Here is a 22309-nt window from a genome sequence, read left to right as displayed (position 1 = left end):
GACCTCCCAACTGTCCCCAAGCCTACAAAAGTGGGCAGAAAGGGAGTGATGGATTTCAGTGGCTATTGACTAGGTGCAGGCTCTTTAAGAACAGCAGAAGAGCGGTAGTTTCACCCACAGAACCATTCATAATTAACAGATCAAATCTGACTATAGTGTTTGCACAATAAGGATAAGCAGTCCATTAACAAGTAAGTCTGTGCTGGTATCGGACCACGAGAAAGCTGCACGACTTCCTCGTGAAACTCACCGAACTCGGCATGCTCTCCCTCAGCCAGGACCATTCGCCAACCAACTGTTCCGTCTAAGGCACTGACAGGGAAGCAAACAGGTGGGAAAGGGATTTTGCCTGTTACAAGTGTCCTGCGGCCTGGCACAAAATAAAGGACACACTGATCATTGTCTTCAAAGCCTCAAAGAGTCTAATGCTAACTGAAGTTAATTCCGGACTCCTTGCTTAGAGAGCATGAGGGAAGAGAGAGTGAGAGCGCCAGGGGAGAAACTGATTTCCCGTCATTTCATTTCATTATTGCCAGAATCAAATAAGCAAAAAACTCACGCATCAGGCTTTTATAATCATGAGATCTGAAAATGAATGAATACATTGGATTACTTTGTACTGATTTGACTTCAGTGCCTTTACAGTGATACAATTTCAGATTTCTTTTGGAGACTATTGATGCCAGAATTTGCTTTTGATTCATGAAAGGTTAAAAAAAAAAAAAAAAAAAAACCTTCACCTAATCACAGGACTCTACAGTTGGGACTTTTAGTAAACTTTCTACCCAGTTCAATTCTACACCATTTCACGAGGTCTGTTAAGTAAGGGGTCAGAACTAGGCACAGAAGAGCTAATCTAAACTCCAGCCACAACAAGTTGTGTTGTAGTTGTTGGTACCTAAAAAGGACTCCACAGCACGTTCTCATAGTTCTATGCTTTAATTTTCATAAATTCCACCTAAACTAAGACTGAGATTATTCTATAAGGCAGGCTGAATGGAAATAGAGGGTACCTTTAGCCAGCAATGCTTCATGACATGTGAGTCACATGTGGTTAACCCAAGGAGCATGGCTGTGACAGGAAAGGTCCCAGCACAAAGTCTTGCTGCTGAAGCAGGTGACGAGCCAGCTAAAATTTGGGATGCGTTCATGGCTTTGACTATGAGGCAGTATAATGGTCCCCTACCCTTTCCTTGTTGTTGAAACCCAGCTCTGACACCCAGCCAGCCTGTTACCAGTATGATATAATCCAGCAGCATCTAATCGGCTGCTGCCACCCTCTGCCTTCCCCCATCCTCAACACTGGCGGATATGTCAGAGCAAAAACATCTCTGCATTTCTGATCTCCCTGGGGTCACATCTGTTTTGAGTCAGGCCTCCCATTTGGTTCCAATCCACTGATTTCCTGCTACTGTCCATGAAAAAGAGTGCGACTCTGTGGCTTCCCCTGGGTGTAATGGTCTAATCTGTACCTTGTTGTGCACTGTAGAGGGGAGGGGGAATCAGTGCTACTTGGGAGCAGATTTCTCTTCCCTTATGATTGCATCCTGTTCTTATGCAAAGCACCTTTATTCTTGCTAGCAGTGGCAGCCCCAGATGTCCTGGTGCCCTCCCCGTATCATCCATATTTCTCCGGCCTCCTAATTGAATCCTTCCCTGGCTGGGACAGGCTTTCCTCATTACGATGAGCTGGATCCAATTCTACTCCCTCCCTCCATCTCCCAGTCTTTCCTTGTGAACACAACGCGGAGCTTCTGTGAGTGGATGACCGCACCACTGAACTGTTCTTGCAGCTACTGTAATGTTGCTCATGAGGTTAGCAGAGCAGGAAAGCCCCAAACAGGTACAAGGTGGTGAAGGCAACTTCTTTGCCAAGATTCTGGCTAGCACCAAGATGCAGCTTAGTTCTAAGAAATAATGCGTAGTTCTTTTAATGTACGGCTTTCAAAGTCATTTAGCTAAAACATCAGGGTTTTGCAGCTGGTGAAGTAGCCCAAGAGTTCTCCCAAGACCAGTGGCAGAGCGCAGGAGTTGAATAGATCTTACATCTTCATCCAATGCATGAAGTTAGCCATAAAGTGATATTTTCTCTCTGTAGGAGACCTGTGACCACGTACAAAGTTTAATCTCTGTCCTGAATGAGGTAGGACTGCATGAACAGAACTTCTTTTTCACCCTCATCCACTGAAAATCTCAAGAGTGGGGAAAAGAGTTCAGTCCCCTTGCCTTCTCTATCCTTTGGCCTCTTATCTGAGATGGGATAAACTGTGTTGCACCATACAACACATACAGAAACCCAAGTTTTCTTTGAATTCTCTAACTACAGAAAAAGCAGCAATATCATAGCATTAACACACTGAACATGAATACCATGACCTTATGTTAGCCTGCGCAGAGCATCCCATTATCAGTTGGTTTTGGTACCTTAACTGGCGTATTTAGAGCTAGCTAGATTATTACTAAATGGGACTATATTAGGGCGTGCAGGCACAGCCAAGGCTTACATCAAGGTATGTAAATGCAGGGTAAACAGACACGAAGATGTTAGCTGCACTGACTTCAGCGCAAGTTCTCAAGAGTGTTGGAAGTAAAACCAGTACTGCAGATTGCCTAAGTGCAATCTTTAACTGCTTTAACTACTAATCCACACTCTTCTACTGTACTAAGTGCATCTGGATTTCATCAGAGCCTGGCTATTATTTTTAATAACCAAATCTTTGGAAAAAAATCCAGGACAAAACCTCTGATCTAGAGGCTCTTCTGCACCTTGGGTAACGAAAGGTGCTGTTATTGTTACTAGAAAGGATCCAAAGGCAATAGCACAAGGAATGATCTATAGGGTGCAAGCATGTTTGTTACGAAATAATTTGGATCCACAGAGGAATTCCATATGTGGCTTCCCCTCTGGTGACTAGAGGTTCCCACCTTGGCAGTGATCCTGGAGTCCCATGCCTACAGGCTCAGCAGCATGGAAAGGGAGGGTGGACGCTGGAGGAGTAATGGGATCGTCAGCCGCCGAGGCTGCTGCTTGGCACGCCGACAATGTTTGTTTGCACCTCTTTGAAGATGAGAGATGAAAGTGGCGCCCACATGGGCTGCCTTTGATTAGCTTCTTATTTTTAACATTGCAGCTGCGATTATTTTTCTTTTTCTTGAAGCATTTCTTCCCCAGCACCAGAAACTCTGAGGTTCCCTTCTCTAGGGAGGTTCAACTTCAAGGAAACATAACAAAGAGAAGTGTGAATGTAAAGGAGACTGGACAACTCAGGGCCAAGGGGGACTTATGTCATTTTATTTTTAATTTTACTTCCATTTTTTCCCCAATCCCCCATTCTCAGCGGGTCTCAGAAAGAAAATACTTGTTTACTTCTTTTTTAATAGGGAAAATAAATGAGTCCTGGGATTGTACAGAGCTGTCATGAAGAGGAAAATGTCTAATGGTTCAATTCCCAGTTCTGTCACTGAACCACTCTGGGACTTGGGGAAAAGTCAGTTCGCCCATCTGTAAAATGGGATTTATAATGCGTTGCTTCTCGTGGGTATTGAAGGAGTACAAGTAGCATTGATGGAATGCTTCATGCACCTTGGATAGAAGGGGCAATAGCCCTGTGAAGTGCTGTCCTTAATAGATGCTTAGAGGAATTTCCTTCACTGTGGTACTTATCTGACCACAGCAGCTGAGTGCCTCACAACTACTGATGGATTTTATTCTATTACCTCTCTGCATTGTAGGATTGTTGCATGCAAAAATAAGGCAGATTGAATGAAATGGACAGTCACAGAGAATCTGTGGCAAAGACAGGGACTAATCCTCCATATCCTAAATATAGGCCCCATCCGTTAGACCTTTTTCATAGTTGAAGGTGTTTTGCAATCCGGATGCACGAAGGAAAGCCTCCTTCCCACGTTAGTCAGTCACACCAAGACTCTCTTCCTAATGTATGAGGAAGAAGTAGTCTGAAAAGGGAGTTAACTTTTTTGCACATTAATTTCCTATCACAATATTTGTTATTCTTACATCTGATAGAGCAATTTTTACCCAAGAGTTTAGTCAGACGTTAATCCAGTTATCCACAGCGGATACTCTAGCTTCAATGGCATAACACCTGAGGAAGAGTTTAGCTTGCTCACTCTGCCTTGTTTCAGGATAAGTTTACAAAGATAGTACAGAGTTCTACATACAAATGACATCAGAAGGAATTGCTAGTAATCAGTACTTCCAAAAGATAGCATCACAAAGTCCTGCCACTCATGAGCTCAAGCTTGACTTGTGTTGGAGAACATTAAAAAAATGCTAGACAGAACCTGAGAGCAACAGTGTCAGTTATTAAGATGAGAAAACCTAGAGTGGGGATAAGAGGAATAGCCAAGAAGGATAAATAACAATCAGGTTCTCGATACTCATGCACTTCAAAAGAAAAAAAGAGAAACACAACCACACATGTTTATATTTATTTCTTTGTGTTATCTACCAAGACATTTATCAGCCAAAGAAAGATGCAGACACATGGGTTGTGTAAGAAACTGCAGCAGGCTTACACAAATTCAACCAACTCTTCGCAAAATCTGTTTTTAAATAGAGTACCTGCTAAACCCTTTAAAAAACACTTCAGTCCACCATGACTCAATGCAGCCCTGGCATGGTGCCAAAAAGCTTAAACGAATCCAGCCAATGCATATAATTTACCCAGCTCTCCTCATCTTTATGGTTTTTCACCTGCTCCCAGGAAAAAAGGCAGTCAGTTGGTCCAGTTCACATAATCCAAAGTGCCACAACACCATCCTCTTCAACCCAGCCCCACCCCCCAAAGGGATAAAATTGTCCTATATGCTCCTTTCAAGCATATTATAAAAAGATATATTGTACAAAATATTTTGTAGTGTCTATGAACTTGAGATTTACCTCAGAGAAGCAACATACTCCAGCCCAGCTCCCTCCAGTCTCTCAGACTCCAGGACATTAAATTAACCCCCTGCCGAATTTACTACAAGCCATCTGACCATACCATTTAGCCATAGTAAAGACAAAATCTATACCTAACTGCAGTCAGGAAAGCAGGCAACTCTGTTGAAAACCTATTTATATCACTCAAGGAGATCAATGGAGAGCCCAGGCCTGGAGGCCAGTGACCTTGGATTGACACAAAACTTAAAGGAAAAAAATAATGGTGTCAGCTCAAGAGACCACAGCTGTTATTTCCAGAGAGTTCAAAAGAGAGCCCTACAACTTACTGATTAAGAAAATGCTTAGCTAGGGATAGATTTTTGGAAATTGGGTAAATAAAATACTCACCTGTTGCTGATGCAGGAGCCAAGGTGCAGAGCTGTTTCTGCAGGGAACCTCAATGGCCACACGCACACCACGCAGGCAGGACCCTCACACTAACCAACCCCCCTCAGTCTGTCCCAGCTGTTACCAGGCTTGGTGGGACACCAGGAGTGACATTTGCAGGAGTCTCTCCTCAGGCTGTCCCAAAGCAAGGGTGCAGGGAGCTCTGCACAGGCTGCCTTCAGAGGTTGGGGGCCTACCCTGCCTGAAGAAAACTGACAAGCAGACAGAAGAAAACAGGTAAGAAACCTGTTGTCCTCAGAGGCAATAAAGTGGATTTTCAGACCTGGGATTTCTCAGTTCTACCCCAGCTCCTCCATAACTGCTCCAGCACAGAGCAGCAGCAAGCCCTGAGGCACCCCCCCAGGGAGCTCTCAGAGCCACAAAACGGCGGCCAGGGCCAGGGAGTGCCCCGCTCCTCACTCACTGAGGCACCAACAGGGAGCTGTGCAGATGAGGAAACTCAGGCTCCTGCACAGATAACAAGGCCGGACACCAGTACTCCCCTGTGCTCCAGCACCAAGAGTTAACAACCCTGTGGGGCTGGCAAAAAAAGAGAGAAACAGCAGGCCCCTAGGGTGTACCCTGCCTCACACAGGCAGCAGCCCTGAGGCAGCGTTGACCCATTAGACACAGCCCTAGCTACTAGGATCTATTTCTCCAGTGCAAATTTTAACCTTACCAAGGCAGGGCTTCCAGGAAAGGCTTTTGAAGGTAGAAGCAAGGCCCCCACCCTGTCACAGATGGCTGAGATTTAGCAAGGAAAGCTCAAAAAAAGAAAAAAAAGAAAAAAAAAAAAAAAAAAAGGACCTGCCCTGCCCAGCTGAGGTTGTGTGTCTGGTAAGTTATAGACTGGTGTAACTTACAACTGGTAAGTTGCAGTCTGGTGAGGTTATAGGCCTCTATAGTGCATTTTATTGTTTAGTTTTCAATTAAAATGACAAAAATGAGCTTCTGGAAGCAGCAGGTTACAGAAATGGTGATAGTCAGGGAAAAGAAAATGTAGAAAAATTACTTCTAGAGTAGTCATTGACTACCAGTGCGGTGCTGAATAGCGTGTCAGCATACCTCTGCTACCTTCAGCACCTCATTTTTCTTTAATTTTTTTTGTTTTGTTTTGTTTTTGCCCCCTCCTCTTTAACTTAAGAATAAATTGACTTTTGAAGTCCTGAGTTTGTGTGCAGTGCGGCTGTATTCTGTTGTGTCCATCTAGATTATTGGTATGCAAGTCATTAGCAACACTGACCAGACTCTACACTTCAGCTTTGCTTAGGAACTTTTTTTTGTTATTGTTTCTCCTAGTGGAGAGAGCCAGGAGGCCGATCCCCAGGCTGCAACCAGTAGCTCCCACTCAAGGTCCAGCGCCAACCCAGCTGGCTGCTGGAGCAGAGCTGGCTGCCACATTGTGGCCTGCTCCCCCAAACATCACATCTGGCTGATGTAAAACACACATGTTTTGACTGAAGCTTTTTCTTTAAAATGCCAACATTAAAGGAAGGTTTGCTTTGTAAAACTGAAACTGTAAAACTCTTCTGAAACTCAATCTGGGGGATTAAAAGAACCACATGAAAAGGGATAAATATGACCTGGACATTCACTTCCTGTGCAGAAGTTCGCTGAACATGTGCCTCCCAGCCTGTCAGTGCGGGATGAGACCTTCTGCTCTCGTTTTCAGAAGGGAAAGAAAAAAGGGAGAAGAGAAGGAAGACAGGAAATTTTGCAAACTGACAACTCTTTTCTTTTTAACAGCTAATTTCGGGAATATTGTTTTCTTTACAGTTGTATCTCATTCACCTTAAAACCAGAAAATAACACAACTAGTAATACGAAATTTAGTATTAATATACAACCTGTTCCTACTCATCCTTTACAGTGGCCAGGTCTTGATCCCACTTTTAACTGGGAGTTAGTGGCAGAACTCCTTTGGATTTCAGTGGGAATAAGATCAGACCTAAAGATACTGTGGACTGAGTCCAAGGAGCGTCTGATGATGTACAGAAGAAATATGCGGAGAGACAAACAGATCTTCAGTTAGTAAGAAAATGGCTCACTTTCAAACAAACTAATGCAAGATATTTATATCAGTATTGCCCATTTCAAGTATTAAAACTCATATAGCTGGGTTCTGCAAAACAACCTGAATATTGAGACTTAAAAAAAAAAGTCAATTAAGCACTCTGTTTATGTTTCCTAGGTTTTGAATCTTTAAGAAGATAGAACATTTTCTTTGCTGCTAGGAAACTACTGGAAGCTCTATATTTCTTAAAATAAAGTTGACATTGTGATTTATTATAGTATGATTTCAGAGGATGAGATTAAGGAAAAAATATATAAGAACAGGCAATATATTAGTCACTTGTTCTCAAAAGAATTTTCTTATCCAAGGTCCCAATAAACTGGAATTGCAGAGGACAAAATACAATATAATGTAAAACTTGGCATTTCCATTTTGCTTTGGCAAAAAACGTCCCTTTATCTTGGTGAAGGTTCATAGAAGCCAGTTATGCTGTCTTCTACACTATGTTAATTTGGCTTCTGGCTATGTTAATTTGGGATTACTTTTTTTCCTCTTTTTCTACATGGATGATGCTACTAAATTACACTGAAAATGACATCAATTGTCCAACACAGTTGTAATTGGGAGAAACACAATTGGCATACATAGGGAACACGTCACTGAATCTCAAGGCAGAATTCAGATGGAAAATGGTTGGACACTGCATGTGAGATGTTGTGGGGCACCTTCTTGCACCACTGGCTTGTAACTGATGCAATAACTGACCCTGTGGATGCACGTGCAGGGTCCAGCTTGAATCAGAGTTTGAAATTCTCTGTAGTTTGGAGCGTTTGAATCTAGACTTTGTCAGTTCAGTCCAACTGTCTTTAGAGTTTTTTCTTAATTTTAGAGGGATCAAGTCTGTATTGCTACTGGTATTCTTGAATGCTGTTCCATCTTCCCTGCATAAGGTATAGATACCCAATGACCCCATGCTGTAGTATGTTTTTTCCAAATACTCCCCATCTTAACTGGGTTTGATCTTTGAGATGGAAGGTTATCTTTCCACTTGAAAACAGTGGTTTTCTAATTCCCATTGAAACCTTTCACAACCTCTGCTATTGGATGGAGTTGTGGTGTTGGGGTTTTTTTTGTTTGTTTTGTTTTGTTTTGTTTTTGTTTTTAGTTTTTAAGGAAGAAAAAAAACACCTTTTCTGTCTCATCCTAGTCAAATTAAAAAATAAAAAATAAAAAATCTTACAGTTAGTTTCTAGCCATAACTCAAAGCAGAAGAGGTGAGTTTCAAAGTCGTTTGTTCTATGGAGAAACATCAGCTCCCAAGTTCTTTCCAAATCAAAAGTGGACAGTTCCTCAGTCATTTCCAAGCCGGAAAGAGGCCATTTTATGAACCAGAAAGCATCCATTTTCTGCGTCAGTCCTGAGCCAGAGAGGCTAGTGTCTGAGTCAGTTCCAGGGGGAATGTTTGGCACTTTTCCAGGCTTGGGAGTGTTGCTATCACAGCAATTGTTTGGTGATGCCATCCCAATAAAGCTTCATTATGGTGTTCCTCTTTCTATAAACTTCAGTGCCCTCCAGTGTCCCCAGCAATCACTTATCTAATATTAGGATATTAAAAAATATGGAAAGATTTTAAAGAGACTTATTAAAATGCAATTAGCAGCGTGTACGACTTAAGCAGTGAGATTATTTTAAAAAACGACTTGATTGTGTGGAATGCCACGCACCTTACAGAGATAATAAAGCTGCCAATCAAGTCCATTTTCAAATTAGGAAATTTTCATTCTTTTTTTACAGCCCCCTAAGTGAATATTAAAACTGATTATTAACCTCAGAGTGTAGCAGCGGCCCCTAAGCCTGTAAGCTCAAAAAGAGAGGTTTCATAACTGTTGGTAGCCTGGGCTTCATTCCCCATTCGGACTGAGATCTCTGCTTATTTAAAGGGACCGTGTTCACCTTCGAATAAAGAGGTCTGAAAAGCCTGGATGAGACCCTTCTTTGGAAAGAGGCAAAGCTCCAGCTCTTGACATTGCAACCTGGGACTCCAAAGCAAACTGCCCATAGTCGCCCTGCCTCGATGTTGCACAGCAGTTTTGCCATCAATAAACTGCAGATAAGACTGCCCCCTCATGTCCAATCTGTGAATCCCACCAAATCGTAAAGCTCCTTGGCACGTAACCTTCATTTTGTTTAAAACATGCTGATTAAATGAATGCTGATGTGGGAACACACGCCTTTATCATACTGCTGTGCACAGATTCTCAGTGTCTGATATTACCTGCTATATGTAAAAACACATAATTTACCTTGCCTTTTTATTTTTTGTCCTGAGAGTCAATCAAGTGTGACAATTCCTGCTATTTGACTTTGCTGGCACTTTTATTTCACCTATAAAGAAGAGGATCTTTCTCTGGGAAATTAAGTCACATCACTGACATGTTACTCCTTTTGCAGTGCTTTACTCTGCTGTCAGAGTGGATTTATTGACGCTTCCTGGATTTCTCTCCTCAAGCTTGCAAACTGGAAATGATGAATTCTCTAGAAGGTAGCAAGCTGTTTCTTGACGTGAATGCTTTATTTTGGGACAAATGCAAAGATTCAAAGGGAGTGGCTTAGCAGGGGCTAGTCACTGATTCAGACTCAAAACAAGAGTATATTTTAGCGCGTGCTTAACTTTAGATATATGCTTAAATTTACCTTTGCTGATCACTTTAGGACTATGCGCAGGCCTGAAGAATGTGCCAGGCTGCTCACTGCTTTGTAAGAGTGACAGTCCAGACAATATATAAACAGGGAGAATGTCACTGAGTTTGAAAGTATCTAGGATATAAGTTACTCGACTAGCACATGTATCTTGTGACCATAGCTCCCTCTGGAATTTAGCTATGGCACCTGGATCTATTTATGATTTGCGTGCATTCTATCTACACATCTTTTCAAAGTAAATAATCTGCCTGGGTTGGATAATGGGGGTTAGGAGGATGACAAATTGGGTTAATAAAATGTCAGCGAGAGCCAGGTTTTAAGTCTGGAATGAGTCACAAGTGAAACAAGTCTAGTGGCCACAGTTCACCCTTGATCTTGAATTGGTATTTGTCTACATTGCTGAATAACCACAAGTGATCCAGTGTAATTCAGCATAACTGACAATCCAGCGTCGGCAATATTGTTGGGGTGGAGGAGGAGGAAAGATGTTATTGCCTCTTTAGAATCATGTCACTGTTAATAAACGCTGGAGAAACAGGAGCCACAGGGGCGGTGTTATACTTTTCAGGTTTCTGGGCTGAAAAGAAGCACCCCCAGCACACTGAATGTCTTGTCTTACTGCTGAAGTTGGCAGTTTGCCTCTCTTCTACTCCCCATTGCCTGGAGCAAGCAAGTATTCTGATGGCTCACTGATGAAGCTGATCTGTGTGGGGAATGTATGTGGAGTAGTTTAGTATGCTCATCAGGGTGAACTTAATATTGGTGGTATTTTATGGGTCTGATGGCTAGGAGAGAAAGATGTAGTCAGTTAGGATTGAGGTGTACCAGTGAAGACATATGGAGGCTGAGGAAGGTATGCTGCAGGTGAATTGGCAGAATTCTGAAAATAACTGTAACTTTTTGTCCATTTCTATAAACAACTACTTATTGCTAAGCGAATTTAATGGTGATTGGAACCACACTGGTAATGACAAAGAGAATTAAGAAGATGTAATGGACATACAATCTTTGGGTTCCTGAGATACTAAGTGTATGGTAATGCCAGCTCAGTAAATAACTCAGTTATTAACATATTCTAAAATTAGATCGAGAAAAAACAGCTTTCACAAATACTGAGATGATTCCTGGCAGAGGAGAAAGATTACTGAGAAGGTTTGAGTAAGTGCTGTGAATGGGTGACTGCCAGGCTGGGAAGCAAACCTCCAAAGGCATGAAGACTTCGTCCCAGAAGCTGTCTTGTGTTTCCTTGATTAGGTCAGCTTCAAGAAAAGCTTCACTGTGCATGGTGACAGAGACAGACATGAAAAGACCGTGCTGCACCTAACACCAATCCTGCCAGCTGCAGCTGTGACAGCAGGAATTGCCCTGCAAGGCTGTACTCCAGAAACTCACAGCACAGGTACACAAATGGTGAAGAAGCAGCAGAAAGTCTGACATGTAGTGATTCAAATACTTCACGATGAATGACTGAAAAACTAACCCTGCATTGTTTGTAGCAGCTTACTGGGACAGATAAATTTTGATCTAAGTATTCCTGAACATGGAAGAAGTGAAGAACTAGGTGATCCGGAGTCTGCTTCTTTGCTCTTCTCCACTCCTAAAAAATATACATGGAAAATCTGACATAGAAATCTGGGTTTTTCTTTGTTCAAGAAGGGGAGAGGGAAGAATATCTAAAGTACACCTTCACTACAAAAGAGCAATTCCAAAACCTAGGATATTGCCATCTCCTCTGAGCTTTCCTAACTCTAGCTGTGCGTTGCAGAATCCCTGTCTGACTCCTCCAGGTTTGCTTAGCTGCAGCTCAGCAGTCCCCTCCAGGTGTCAGCCTTGCACTTCACATGAGATTTCCTTCCCTCAGCCACATCTGGAATGAAGTGCTAGGTTCAGTGGAGATTCCTGTTGAGATCATCGGAGCTGTTAAAATATTAAATGTATTCCCTAACTTCATTTCAGGAAAAATGCTGAAATTGTTATTACAGCCCTGCCAGGCCTACCTCGCAACTGCAAAACCATCTCAATGCCATTGTGTAAGGGAGGGGATCTAAATGGGCCCATTAGCTTTCTACAGTATCTGCCAAGAGAGCTGTGAACATCTGCCAGCCCAGGCACGGTTCAGCAGCCAGGACTTTCGGTCTAATTTTTTTTTTTTTTTTAAGGATATAATGGACATGACTGTCCTTTCTTTGGCCTTAATTCCTAACCACTTCCCAAGATACTAAAAGCTTCTGCTCTCCTTTGCTCTTCTGCACATAAATCAGAACTGTGCTAACGTTTTTCTGAATTGGATCTTGCAGTAGCAGAGCCAGTGGAGGCTAGAATGAAGATGAGCGCATGCAGGCCCACCACAGCATCTAAACCTGCTCTGACTTCAGGATTAAGATTGTTGGCAGGGCTGTTTAGGACTAGCATTGTGGGAAAGACATCAAATATGTAAATGGTGATTGTCAGACAGTTGTAGCTGTAGGATTCGGCAGATAGTCTGGATGTCAGAAGTGAGATTCCCTTTAGAATGCTGCTGAAGTTTATAATATCATTCAGAATTGCCACAAATCTTTAGGTAGTTCATATTTGGGATGCCTTATTGAAAAGGCATGAGTAGGCAATCATAGTGAAATCCTTTGGCAGCAGGAGGAAGTCATCACAAAGCTTAGATATGTGGTATAGGTAGGGGAAGCTTGCAAGAATATGTTTGATTCAAACTGAACTGTCTTTCAATTGAATGTATAGAAATTAGGATCTCAACACAGTCTGCTAACTTAGTAGGTTTTGAGAAGACATCCGTGGATGAGAAACTGGGCTGAGTTCAGGTGTTTAATTCTTGTAGTGTAGGCTGCTGAAGAGCTACCACGCAGCACCAATTTTCAGTAACTCCTGAGCTGGGAAGGCTTCAAATACAGGCTACCGATGGGTCCAAAGGTCTGTGTCCTATTAACTGACATGACACAACCAGTAAAAGTTATAACAAATGTGGTTTCCCACAAGGTCTTTCAAAAAGTCTGAGTGTCTCAAGGCTTTTACAGCTGTTAGGAGAAGGTTTGTCATGAAAGCACAATTCTGGGTGTCAGGTGTCACCAGTTTTTCACTGTGGACTTTCAGAATGACCTTGGGCAAACTGGCTTACCTCAGATTTCCAAATGGTTGCCTGTAACGTTAACTGGTCGGGGTTGGATTAATTGCATTATAAACGTAACGACACTAAAAAGACATGAAAAAACTCAGAAAGCGAAAGATAGAAGTCTATCACCCCTGGCAGTTTCAACTGCACAAAAAGTCCATTTGGTCACATCTGGTTGATCAGTAGCTCTCACCACTCTCATCAGGAATGACTTTCTCTTCTACATGCATTAGTTCTCCCCTTTCCGCAGCTGTCAACTATTTCTCATGTAAAGGTCTCGCTCTTCGTTCAAAATTACCTGTATTAAGGCAAATTATGTGTTCTCCTCCTTTCCTTGTTGAAAGTCATTTACATGAAGAATCACGGAACTGAGGTTATAGATACTGGGGGAGGGAATGCAGAAATATAGCTAGGAGTGGAAATTTGGGTGGACCTCAATTTATGGTGGACAGCCAAAGAACAAATGTTTGATGTCACAGTAAATCACTTATATTGCAAATGATTTAAAATAATGAAAACCCATATGCATTAAATTTTGCCCTGTACATCCATTTGACGTATTTTAAGTAGACAAAAGATAGATTTTACATAAATCTTCAGCAAATGTACTTCAAAAAATATCACCAAGCAGGCAGTACAACCAAACCATTTTAAAAACAGTCTTTGTCTTACACTTGAGCTCTTGCTTCAGTGTGCATGGCTCAGAAACAGCAAGAAAAAATACCCCTGCCTTTCTGCCCACTCCTTAAGAAAAAAAAAAAAAAAGGAAAAACCCAACAAAACAGCTTTTAAACGAACTCTGCCAAAGTTGTCCTTCACACTATTCCAGATCTTACAGGAATAGTTGCCACAGCTTCCCCAAGCCACCTATGGCTTTGCCTTTGAAGGATTCTATTTCTAACTTCCAGTGTAAATGCTCATGTTTGTATTCAGTATTTAAAGTTTCTGTCATACACCAACAACTGCAATTTTAAGGACCTGAAGCTAGCTCTCTAGCACAGCTCCCCATCTGTGGATTTAGTGCTTTGCTTTATGACAATATGTTTTGATGGAAGTTCACACTCCTGTGCTGGGAGTTACTAGACAATCTAGAGAAAAAAAAAAAAAAAAGTCTCTGAATCCCAGCTCCAGTATACTGTAAAAGAAAACAAATTCCGTTGGAAGATACCTGCCACATCTTCACCAGGAACTTAGCTCTGGGAACTGACTAGATACCTCTGAGAATCACGGGCGGAAAATCTTCCCAGGCTCTGCTGTGGATGGTCCAGAAAGACTAGGGAGGTGACTTGCAGATGGTGTGATGTGACTCTGCCAAACAAAACAGAATGAAGTTAATTTTTGCATTCTCTGTGTACAAGATGCAAACATTTGGCAGTTCCCACAGGTACCAATCAAACAAGATGGTGAAGATGTCAGATACTACACGGTGTTGTGCTTTGAACCTTGATTTTCAGCTTCTAAAGGCAAGACTCCTGTATATAATCACAATGACAAACTCCACTAACTTAAATCCTCCAAGTATGCCGTGTCTGCTGCTAATTCTGCAAGCTAAAACAAGTGGGTGATATTTTATGCTAGCCTTGCTCTGCCTGTGTATTGGCTGGCATTTTTCTGGGAACCTAGAGCACAAAATCAGGGAAAGCATTTCCTGAGAGCACTGCTCTGGCATTACCGTGGGTTACTTTTGCCTTAATAGGCAAGAATTAGTAACTGCGCCAGCAGGAGCTGTAAGAGAGAAAGCTACAGCGCTGCTGCTTGCTCACTGCAACAAGAAGGCCGTTTGTGCGCAGCCAACAGAAGCACCACTCCTGCTTCCATGGCTTCCGCCTGCTTTCTGAAGCTATTTGCAGCTCCAGAGCAAAGGCAGTCGTCAGCACCCACTTGCCACCAGTACGTGTGGAGCTCAGAGGGGCCTTTTGTCACCGCTGCTGGGGTCCCAACTAGCGCACAGTGATTTTCCTCCCTGACAGAGCTCCCAGCCAGGTGCATCCCTCTGTATGCGATGGGGCTGGGCTCGCTGAGCGGCAGCTGGGGCACCACCACACCTGGATGGCCGACCCCAGCTGCTTCCAAGACACAATCTCATCTCAATCTAATCAGCCCCTCTCTCAGATACCTTCGCTGCCTATTCGGATTGTTTCTTCCTCCACTAACACTCAAGGTCTGGTGGTAAAACAAGATGCAGCAGTGACTCTATCTAGGGTGTCAGTTAGGGAAATATGGCCAATGTGGTTTATGTTTTGTTTTGTTTTGTTTTGCAGAACTGCTGCTAGTGCTGAAAGGACCAAGGCTGATGGGCGCTGAATCCTTCTGGGTCTCTATAAGAGTTGAGCATGTAAAAAATATCTGACTTCAGCTGCGTTTGCTGGGAGCTTAAAAAACCACATCAGCAGTTTTAATCAGTTTTGGAAGAGTTAAGTAAATAAGGACATAAAATAAGGAAGGAGGAAACTCTGCCCCTTTAAGGAACAGGACTAAACCATTAAATTTGAGGTAATTGAAATCGTGGCTTTTTAGGATCATGGGAAAAATCGCCTGAAATGTGTCAGGCACTGTAATGAAGTCTTAGAAGCTGCTTTAACTAAGGGGATTAGGAGGAGCGTTGCTGTGAGAACAATGGACTAAGTGATCTTTCCAGGTACTTTACATGGGTGGAAGCTGCTTGTTTTGTTTAACAGAAGCCTTTCTGTAAGTAGTTGTTTTAGGCAGCTAGGTATTAGTAAATTTTTACATTGATAACTTGTAAGTGAACTAAGTTGGATAATGTTTGTGATCTCCTTTGTAAGACTACTGCGAAGCTGATGTGAGATTGGCTTCAGCATTTAAGGCTTTACAAAAAAAATAGTGAAGATTAACGAACACTTTCATGTTTTAACAACCCCTCAGGGACAGGGAGTGATTTAACACCACCACAGTGGGTTTGTGGTGGTGGGATTGTTACTGCCTGCTTGGAGCTGGAGAGGAGGCAGAACGTCACCAGCCAGGTAGCTGGGGCTGGGACTGGTGTGCTTATGACTCTGTAAGGTATGGCTCTGTGTATTCTCTGCTTGGAGAGACAATAAAAAAGAGGTCTGGTGAGATGGATAACTTTTACTGAGGAGCTCACAGTTAAGGTTCTTGACTGCTTTTTTTTACATATGCTTATTTTATTCTCCTTTGCTTGTGTGTGGAAAGTTCTACTTATGGTAGGCATTTCTGGGGAGGGGAGGAAGTAATTATTGCAAATGTCCTTGTGGTGAAAGCTTTTTCCAAGAGGAAGAGAGAAAGATAAGTGTTGTAAAACGCTGCTCTCTTTTTTGCATGCGTGTGAATGGATTTTCAACTATAGCTAGGTAAATGAAATACTACTGATCCTGTTCCTTCAGGGGAATGGCATCTGTGATATACAGCCTGTTTAACTGGAGGCTCAAATGGCTTTAAATGAGAACAAGAAATACGTAACTGAAGGGTGACCTGCTCCTTTCGGTTACTACATTCAGGGTGGGCTCTACTTGGTGCATGTGGCAGAGAGGACTTCTGCTTATGAAGGAGCAGGGGAAGGCTGATTGAAAGGATGCAGGCTGCTTAAGGGCACGTCCTTGGGATAGTGATAATGTAGCTCTCTTTCTTTTCTTCTCACTAAATGTATGTAGAATGAGAACCATCACAGAGAATGCAATGTTTCTAAGTTGCTCAGACTTTTCTGCAGAGAATGCTTGTTTTATGCCTGGAGAGGGGTAAATGTGATCATCATCCTTCCACTCAGAGTAAAGCAGGAGACGCTTTATGTGAAAAAGAGACTCCCACTGAGTAAGGGTGAGCGATGCAGCTTATTAACTATTGGCAAAACCAGGCTAGATTCTGACTGCACTGATAAGCCATCATTATTTAAATCTTTTTTTTTTTTTTTACTGATCTAACTAAAATTAGAAATAGGCCCAAGCACTCCCTGTTTATCAGTACTTGTTTTGTTGGTTTGTCTTTTCCTTTTATCATGAGGTTATATTTAGATGCCCATTGATGTTTCACCCCAAGTGCTTTGGGGAGAGTGAACAGCTGATCATTACACTCAGTTTGCTTGTACCCATGAGCACGCTTAACCTAGAGCAGCAAATAGTTATTGTATTGCATTTTGTTTTGTGCCTGTGGGCACACTTAACTCAATATACATGATGGCGAGTACCACAGTATTGCATTTGTCTGCACCCATGGGCACTGTGAATTGCCAGTGTGAGAGAACTGGTGAATTAACTAGCTGCGTGCCCACTGGTGTAGTTACTTCAAGAGCAATACCACTGCTAATTGCTTAACTTAAATCTAATCATAAAGCAAAGCAACAGAAGGAAAGCACTGTAAGAATCCCAGTTTTTACAGTAAATGGATAGTCACGTTTGTTTAATTCTAAGCTTGTTTGTAGCAAAAACTGAGGAACAAGCTCCAGAGGCAACAGTCCCTGTTGTAATTACCCTCCTTCCCCTGCCTGTTTTACAGGCAGCAAGCTGCATTGAGCTCATTGCTCTCTCCAGGCTCTTGCCTGCACAGAATCTAGTTCAGAGTTGATGCTTATTCTGCTCATTAATGAAATTACCACCAGATGATTTGCTAGATAGAGGTCACTTTGGCTGAATGCCATGACAACCTCTTCAAATACCATGATTGCTAAACTATAGCTTTGACTTGAAATAGTGCAGTAGGTAATGTTGACATGCTGCAATTACACTCAGTCCTCACAGCGTGTTCAAACAACGCTGGCTGCCTCCGTGCTGACTTGGCAACACCAGAACTGGGTTTGGGATGTGTACTGTGGATAGCTAGAAAATGCAGGAATTCCGCCTGCTTAGGTGGAGCACTAGCTTATCTTGTTAGCCTGTGTATTGTCAGGTCCTCTTAGAACTCTAATGGGAAAGGGTAATTAAATAAGGCTGAGACTAAGGTAAAAAGGGCATAGATGAGCTAGGTTTCAGTGGTGCTGCAGCCTACTTTTCCAACTAAAGAAATCTTCAGTGGGAATCTTAAATACTCAGGAGTTCTGTATAGATTGATGCAAGGGACTGGATTAGCCTTTTTTAGCAGTAGGGCCTCTATCTTTACTAATAAGTTTTCTTATTTTTATTTTTTAGGAGCAATGCAAGGAAGGTCACGTACCCCACATGTGGATTGGATGAGTGGTGCAAGGGAGCAGGTGGGAAGCCAGGAGGTGTAAGAAGGTGGTAGAATTATTTTCGTTAAGGTGGCATGGTGCAGCCCACTGGTCAAGTCCCAGAACTGAGCTGGTTGGAGTAAGCTCTGCAGCACGCTTTTCTCTCATCCGATGGTGATGGCAGGCAGGACTTCGCAATCCTGCCACCAACCACCCTGTGTGGCTTCCCGTTCATATTTTTCTTTAAACAGAAATGGGTTGTTACAGATGTCTCTGATGTAATTTGCAACTAATGTAACTGATTAATGGACCAGATATGCTTTTTTAGTAAAGTATCAGAATAAAATAACTTGGAGATGTGAAATGGCAATTATCCAGACACAAAATATTTAAAACTGTAGAATAGCTACTGATCTATAGCTTTACAGTGTTATCACTGCGAAGTACAAAACTGTGGAGTTTATCTTGAGGATTATGGTACAAAAAGTAGTTGATCAGCCTTAGAAAAGGAACCAGGCCAGGTGGCAATCACCATGTTCCTGGCACCACTGTTTTTTCTTTCCAGGTGGCTGTTTTGCACAACTTGTATGAGCTAAAAGAGAAGGGTCACCACTGTTCCCTAGCTAGCAGCTGTGACTGCAGCTTGGGAAAACATGCAGATGGCTCTTCTGCAGAGTTTTTTTTAAGTGTCAGAAAAGTGGCATGAGTGTGCCTTGGCCATTGTGGCTTTGGAGTTCCTAAGTTTGATATTGTATATTGAGGGTTAACTGTTGAGCCTTTCCATTACGTGAGGAGAGACTCTGTCTAGTATTAAGTCATGTTATGGCAAACCTTAAGTATTAAAGGTCAGTGTTAGAACTACTACACCTTTTTTAAAAAAAACTTCTACCAATCCTAAAAACTGTTTTACGTAAGGCCAGAGCAGGACGCTGCTCTGACCCCATTGCTTCCCCCCGTTCTGGGGAGAGATGCAAGAGCAAATTACCTGAAGGAATTAATGAATTCTGCGCAAGAACCACAGCTGCAGGAGGGGCTGTCAGCCCCCAAACACGACCCTAGAACTGAGGTGCCGCCCTGGCTAATCCAGCTCCTCACAGGACGGGCAGGGGGAACCTGCGGCGGGGGCAGGCGGGGCAGCCACGGGCAGGAAGGTGCCGTAGGAGGGTTACAGCCCTGGGCCGCCATCGTCCCCCTGGGGGGGGCTCTGAGGGAGCCGCCGCCCCTTCCCGGCAGCCCCACGCGCGGCGCAGGCGCGGCCCGGGCCGTACCACCGGTGCCTTGGGGGGGGGGGAGCAACAGTACCGGCAGCCGCCCCTTCCCCGCTTGCTGCTGCCGCCGTCCCGGTTCCGTGGGCTGAGGCTCCGTGTGGAGCCGAGCGGAGCCGCAGCCCCGGTCCCGTAGCGCTCCCCGCGGCCGGGCGCGTCCCCGCCGCCCTATTCACTCCCCCCCGGCGCTGCGGGTGGTTCGCCCCGCGGCCCGGCCCGGCCTCTGAGGGGGGCCGCGGCCGCCATTTTGTGCGGCGCCAGCGGAGGGCGGCGGGGCGGTGCGCGGCTGAGGGCTCCCGGAGACGCCGCTCCCTTCGTGCCCGGTGAGCGGGGGGCGGCAGCGAGCGCTCGGGGTCCCCTCGGTTCTAGGCCGCCGGCAGGCGGGGGGCTGAAGGGGTCGGGGCTCCCCACAGCCCCTCCCCGGCGGCTGGGCCCGGCCCCGGGCCCTGGGGAAGTTCGCCGGGCCCCGGCAGCCGCCTCCGTGGGGCCTTGGTACGGCAGGGCCGAGGCTGAGAGCGGTGACTGAGGGTGTTCCGTGTGCCCCGTCGTGTGGTGAACGCGGGGGGCTTGCACCGTAAGGGTGGAAAGGTGAAAACCACGGGACGCAGAGGGTGATCGCTTGTGCCTCTTCCCCCTTGCACGCTTTAGCGACTCCCAGCGAAGATGTCGGAGTATATCCGGGTCACGGAGGATGAGAACGACGAGCCCATCGAGATCCCCTCGGAGGACGACGGCACCGTCCTGCTGTCCACGGTGACGGCCCAGTTCCCCGGGGCGTGCGGGCTGCGCTACAGGAACCCGGTGTCGCAGTGCATGAGGGGCGTCCGGCTGGTCGAGGGGATTCTGCACGCCCCGGAGGCGGGCTGGGGAAACCTGGTCTATGTTGTTAATTATCCCAAAGGTTTGTCAGTGTTCCTTCAGACTTCTGGACAAGCGTACGTTTATAGTGAAGAGGTCCGTGTGCGCTGCTGCTAATTTAACATGGCAGCAACTGCTTTGAAACCTTTGATTTACAAAAGTTCCGTGACTTTAATCACATGTCTGTCCTGCAGAGTAAAGTTGATTCCACTGAGTTTTCAGATGTGCAATAATTTTTTTAATCCTTTAGCTGGAGAGGCACTATAGTGACAAAGTTTTGCGTTATCTTTGAAAGAGTTTGCAGTCTAATACAGACCTTCTGAAGACTGTCGTGTACTGGCATCTCGGTGTACTCACAGGTGCCTTTCTTCAAGCCATGATTTGGTCAGAGGTACTTTTCGAAACAAATGCTCAGAAGAGCAGCCTGATACACACACACACATACACATTTCTTCCAAAATATTTTTTAAAGTTCTTGTTTAAAACACTTGTCTTGTCCACGTCCACATAGGACTCTGAGTGTTACTGGATAGTACTTCAGTAAAATAACACAAGCTCAGTCAGGTTGCATTTTTGAGGAAGAATTAAATGTAGATTTTTTTTTCTTTCCTTATACTTGCAGACAGTTGGCTATGGATCATCATAATAAGCACCAGCAGCAAGCACATGTTCATCTAGCCTGCTTTTTCTCATTGTAGTCTATGGTTTTATACCATGCTGTTCATAATTAGTGGAAGCAATTTCCAGACTTACGAGGATGATTTCTAATGTACATCTTTATATTCAGATAATAAGAGAAAAATGGATGAAACAGATGCATCGTCGGCTGTGAAAGTAAAACGAGCAGTACAGAAGACTTCAGATTTGATAGTCCTAGGTTTACCCTGGAAAACCACTGAGCAAGACTTAAAGGAATACTTCAGTACGTTTGGAGAAGTTCTCATGGTGCAGGTAAAATCCTTTTGCAGTTCAAGTAAGGAGGGATGTTATTCAGAAAGCAGTCGTCAGATGAAGCCAGTGGAAAGAAATGGAGCCATGTAATTTCAGAGCAGATCTGAAGCACCGTGTGTCTGTTCCTAGGTGGTGTTTTGTTCCATGAGCTTTGTAGCTGCAGGCTTGCGTAGGTACAGAGACAGGAGTCTTTGGAAGCGGTAATTCATGCAGGTGGACTTAATGGGTACAGCGTTTTCTTAAGAGCTCTTTAATTTATATTAGCTGTTGCAGCTGAATATGTGTGTGTTTATATAGATGGGTTAAGGAACTGGAGATTGTTGCGATGGGAACATTTACAAGATTGATAAACTTTCAAACAGAACTTTAATAAATTCATTCAGGAACAGCACGTTCCATGCTGGTGGCTACTCCTGTGTTAGCGCTCCCTGCATGTGGCCTGTATGGCATCTCCTAGCTCAGCTCTGAGCACGCTGTGCTGCACGCCTGGCGCTGCTCGGCCTGTGCAGGTGCCTGGGACCTCGATGGCCTTGGTGGCTGAGATTGACCTGGTCAGGCACGAGGGCTCTTTGACAAGAGAAGTCACAAGACAAGCTTGCTGCAGTTTTCTTGTCTTCTCTTTTCATGCAGGATATTTTTATCCTCATAAAAGAGGGATCTCACCTGACCCTGAGACGCTCAGCTTGTTCTTTACCTTTTGTTACATGGATGCCTCCTGTGTGCAGCCATGCCTGTTTGCCCCTTTGGTGGTTGCATCGCTTAAACAGAATGTATGGCTATGCCCTCGCAATGTTACAAAATATTTATATCCTGTTCTGTGTTACGCTGGTTTAGGATGCTAATATTTGGGCTCAAAGCAACTAGAATTAATTTAAACTTGTAGGCATCACAGGCCTTTGCTGTGACTACAGAGCTTTAGAGTTAGTTTCCTAGGAAAAGGTAGGGGGAT

The 22309-nt window shown here is 44.0% G+C and overlaps 1 protein-coding gene and 2 long non-coding RNA genes across 12 annotated transcripts in view; 1 reads left to right on the top strand and 2 right to left on the bottom strand.

The window, feature by feature from the left end:
• Window positions 1–1262: 1262 nt before the first annotated feature.
• Window positions 1263–6749, bottom strand: LOC308181038. Of its 3 annotated transcripts, XR_013941304.1 has the most exons (3): window positions 5294–6749; window positions 2926–3212; window positions 1263–2103 (listed from the first exon to the last, which is right to left on the bottom strand). It is a non-coding gene; the product is annotated as an uncharacterized lncRNA (long non-coding RNA). The 3 variants fall into 3 exon arrangements; XR_013941302.1 differs by having other exon boundaries at window positions 1263–3934; XR_013941303.1 differs by having other exon boundaries at window positions 1263–3212.
• A 6749-nt stretch (window positions 6750–13498) lies between these two features.
• LOC308181087 lies at window positions 13499–15140 on the bottom strand. Of its 2 annotated transcripts, none has more exons than XR_013941320.1 (3): window positions 15049–15140; window positions 14383–14475; window positions 13499–14255 (listed from the first exon to the last, which is right to left on the bottom strand). It is a non-coding gene; the product is annotated as an uncharacterized lncRNA (long non-coding RNA). The 2 variants fall into 2 exon arrangements; XR_013941321.1 differs by having other exon boundaries at window positions 14840–15051.
• A 134-nt stretch (window positions 15141–15274) lies between these two features.
• TARDBP (TAR DNA binding protein) overlaps window positions 15275–22309 on the top strand; it is a 10544-nt gene continuing 3509 nt past the window's right edge. For 2 of the 7 annotated variants that reach the window (XR_013941319.1, XM_080563723.1), the window contains exons 1-5: window positions 15275–15336; window positions 15429–15660; window positions 18267–18328; window positions 20200–20452; window positions 21197–21360. Coding sequence is in view for 6 of the 7 variants with exons in the window: in XM_080563723.1 (XP_080419849.1) it covers window positions 18272–18328; window positions 20200–20452; window positions 21197–21360 (474 nt within the window). In the remaining variant the exon portion in view is untranslated. Of the gene's footprint in view, window positions 15337–15428; window positions 15661–15712; window positions 15806–18266; window positions 18354–19713; window positions 19875–20199; window positions 20453–21196; window positions 21361–22309 lie in introns of those variants that run through there. The other 5 variants (XM_080563727.1, XM_080563725.1, XM_080563728.1 and 2 more) reach the window with 5 other exon arrangements.

This window comes from Anser brachyrhynchus (genome assembly GCF_964034855.1).
Source record: "Anser brachyrhynchus genome assembly, chromosome: 21".
In the NCBI taxonomy this organism is placed as follows: Eukaryota; Metazoa; Chordata; class Aves; order Anseriformes; family Anatidae; genus Anser; species Anser brachyrhynchus.
This window is presented reverse-complemented; position numbering and strand designations above follow the sequence as displayed.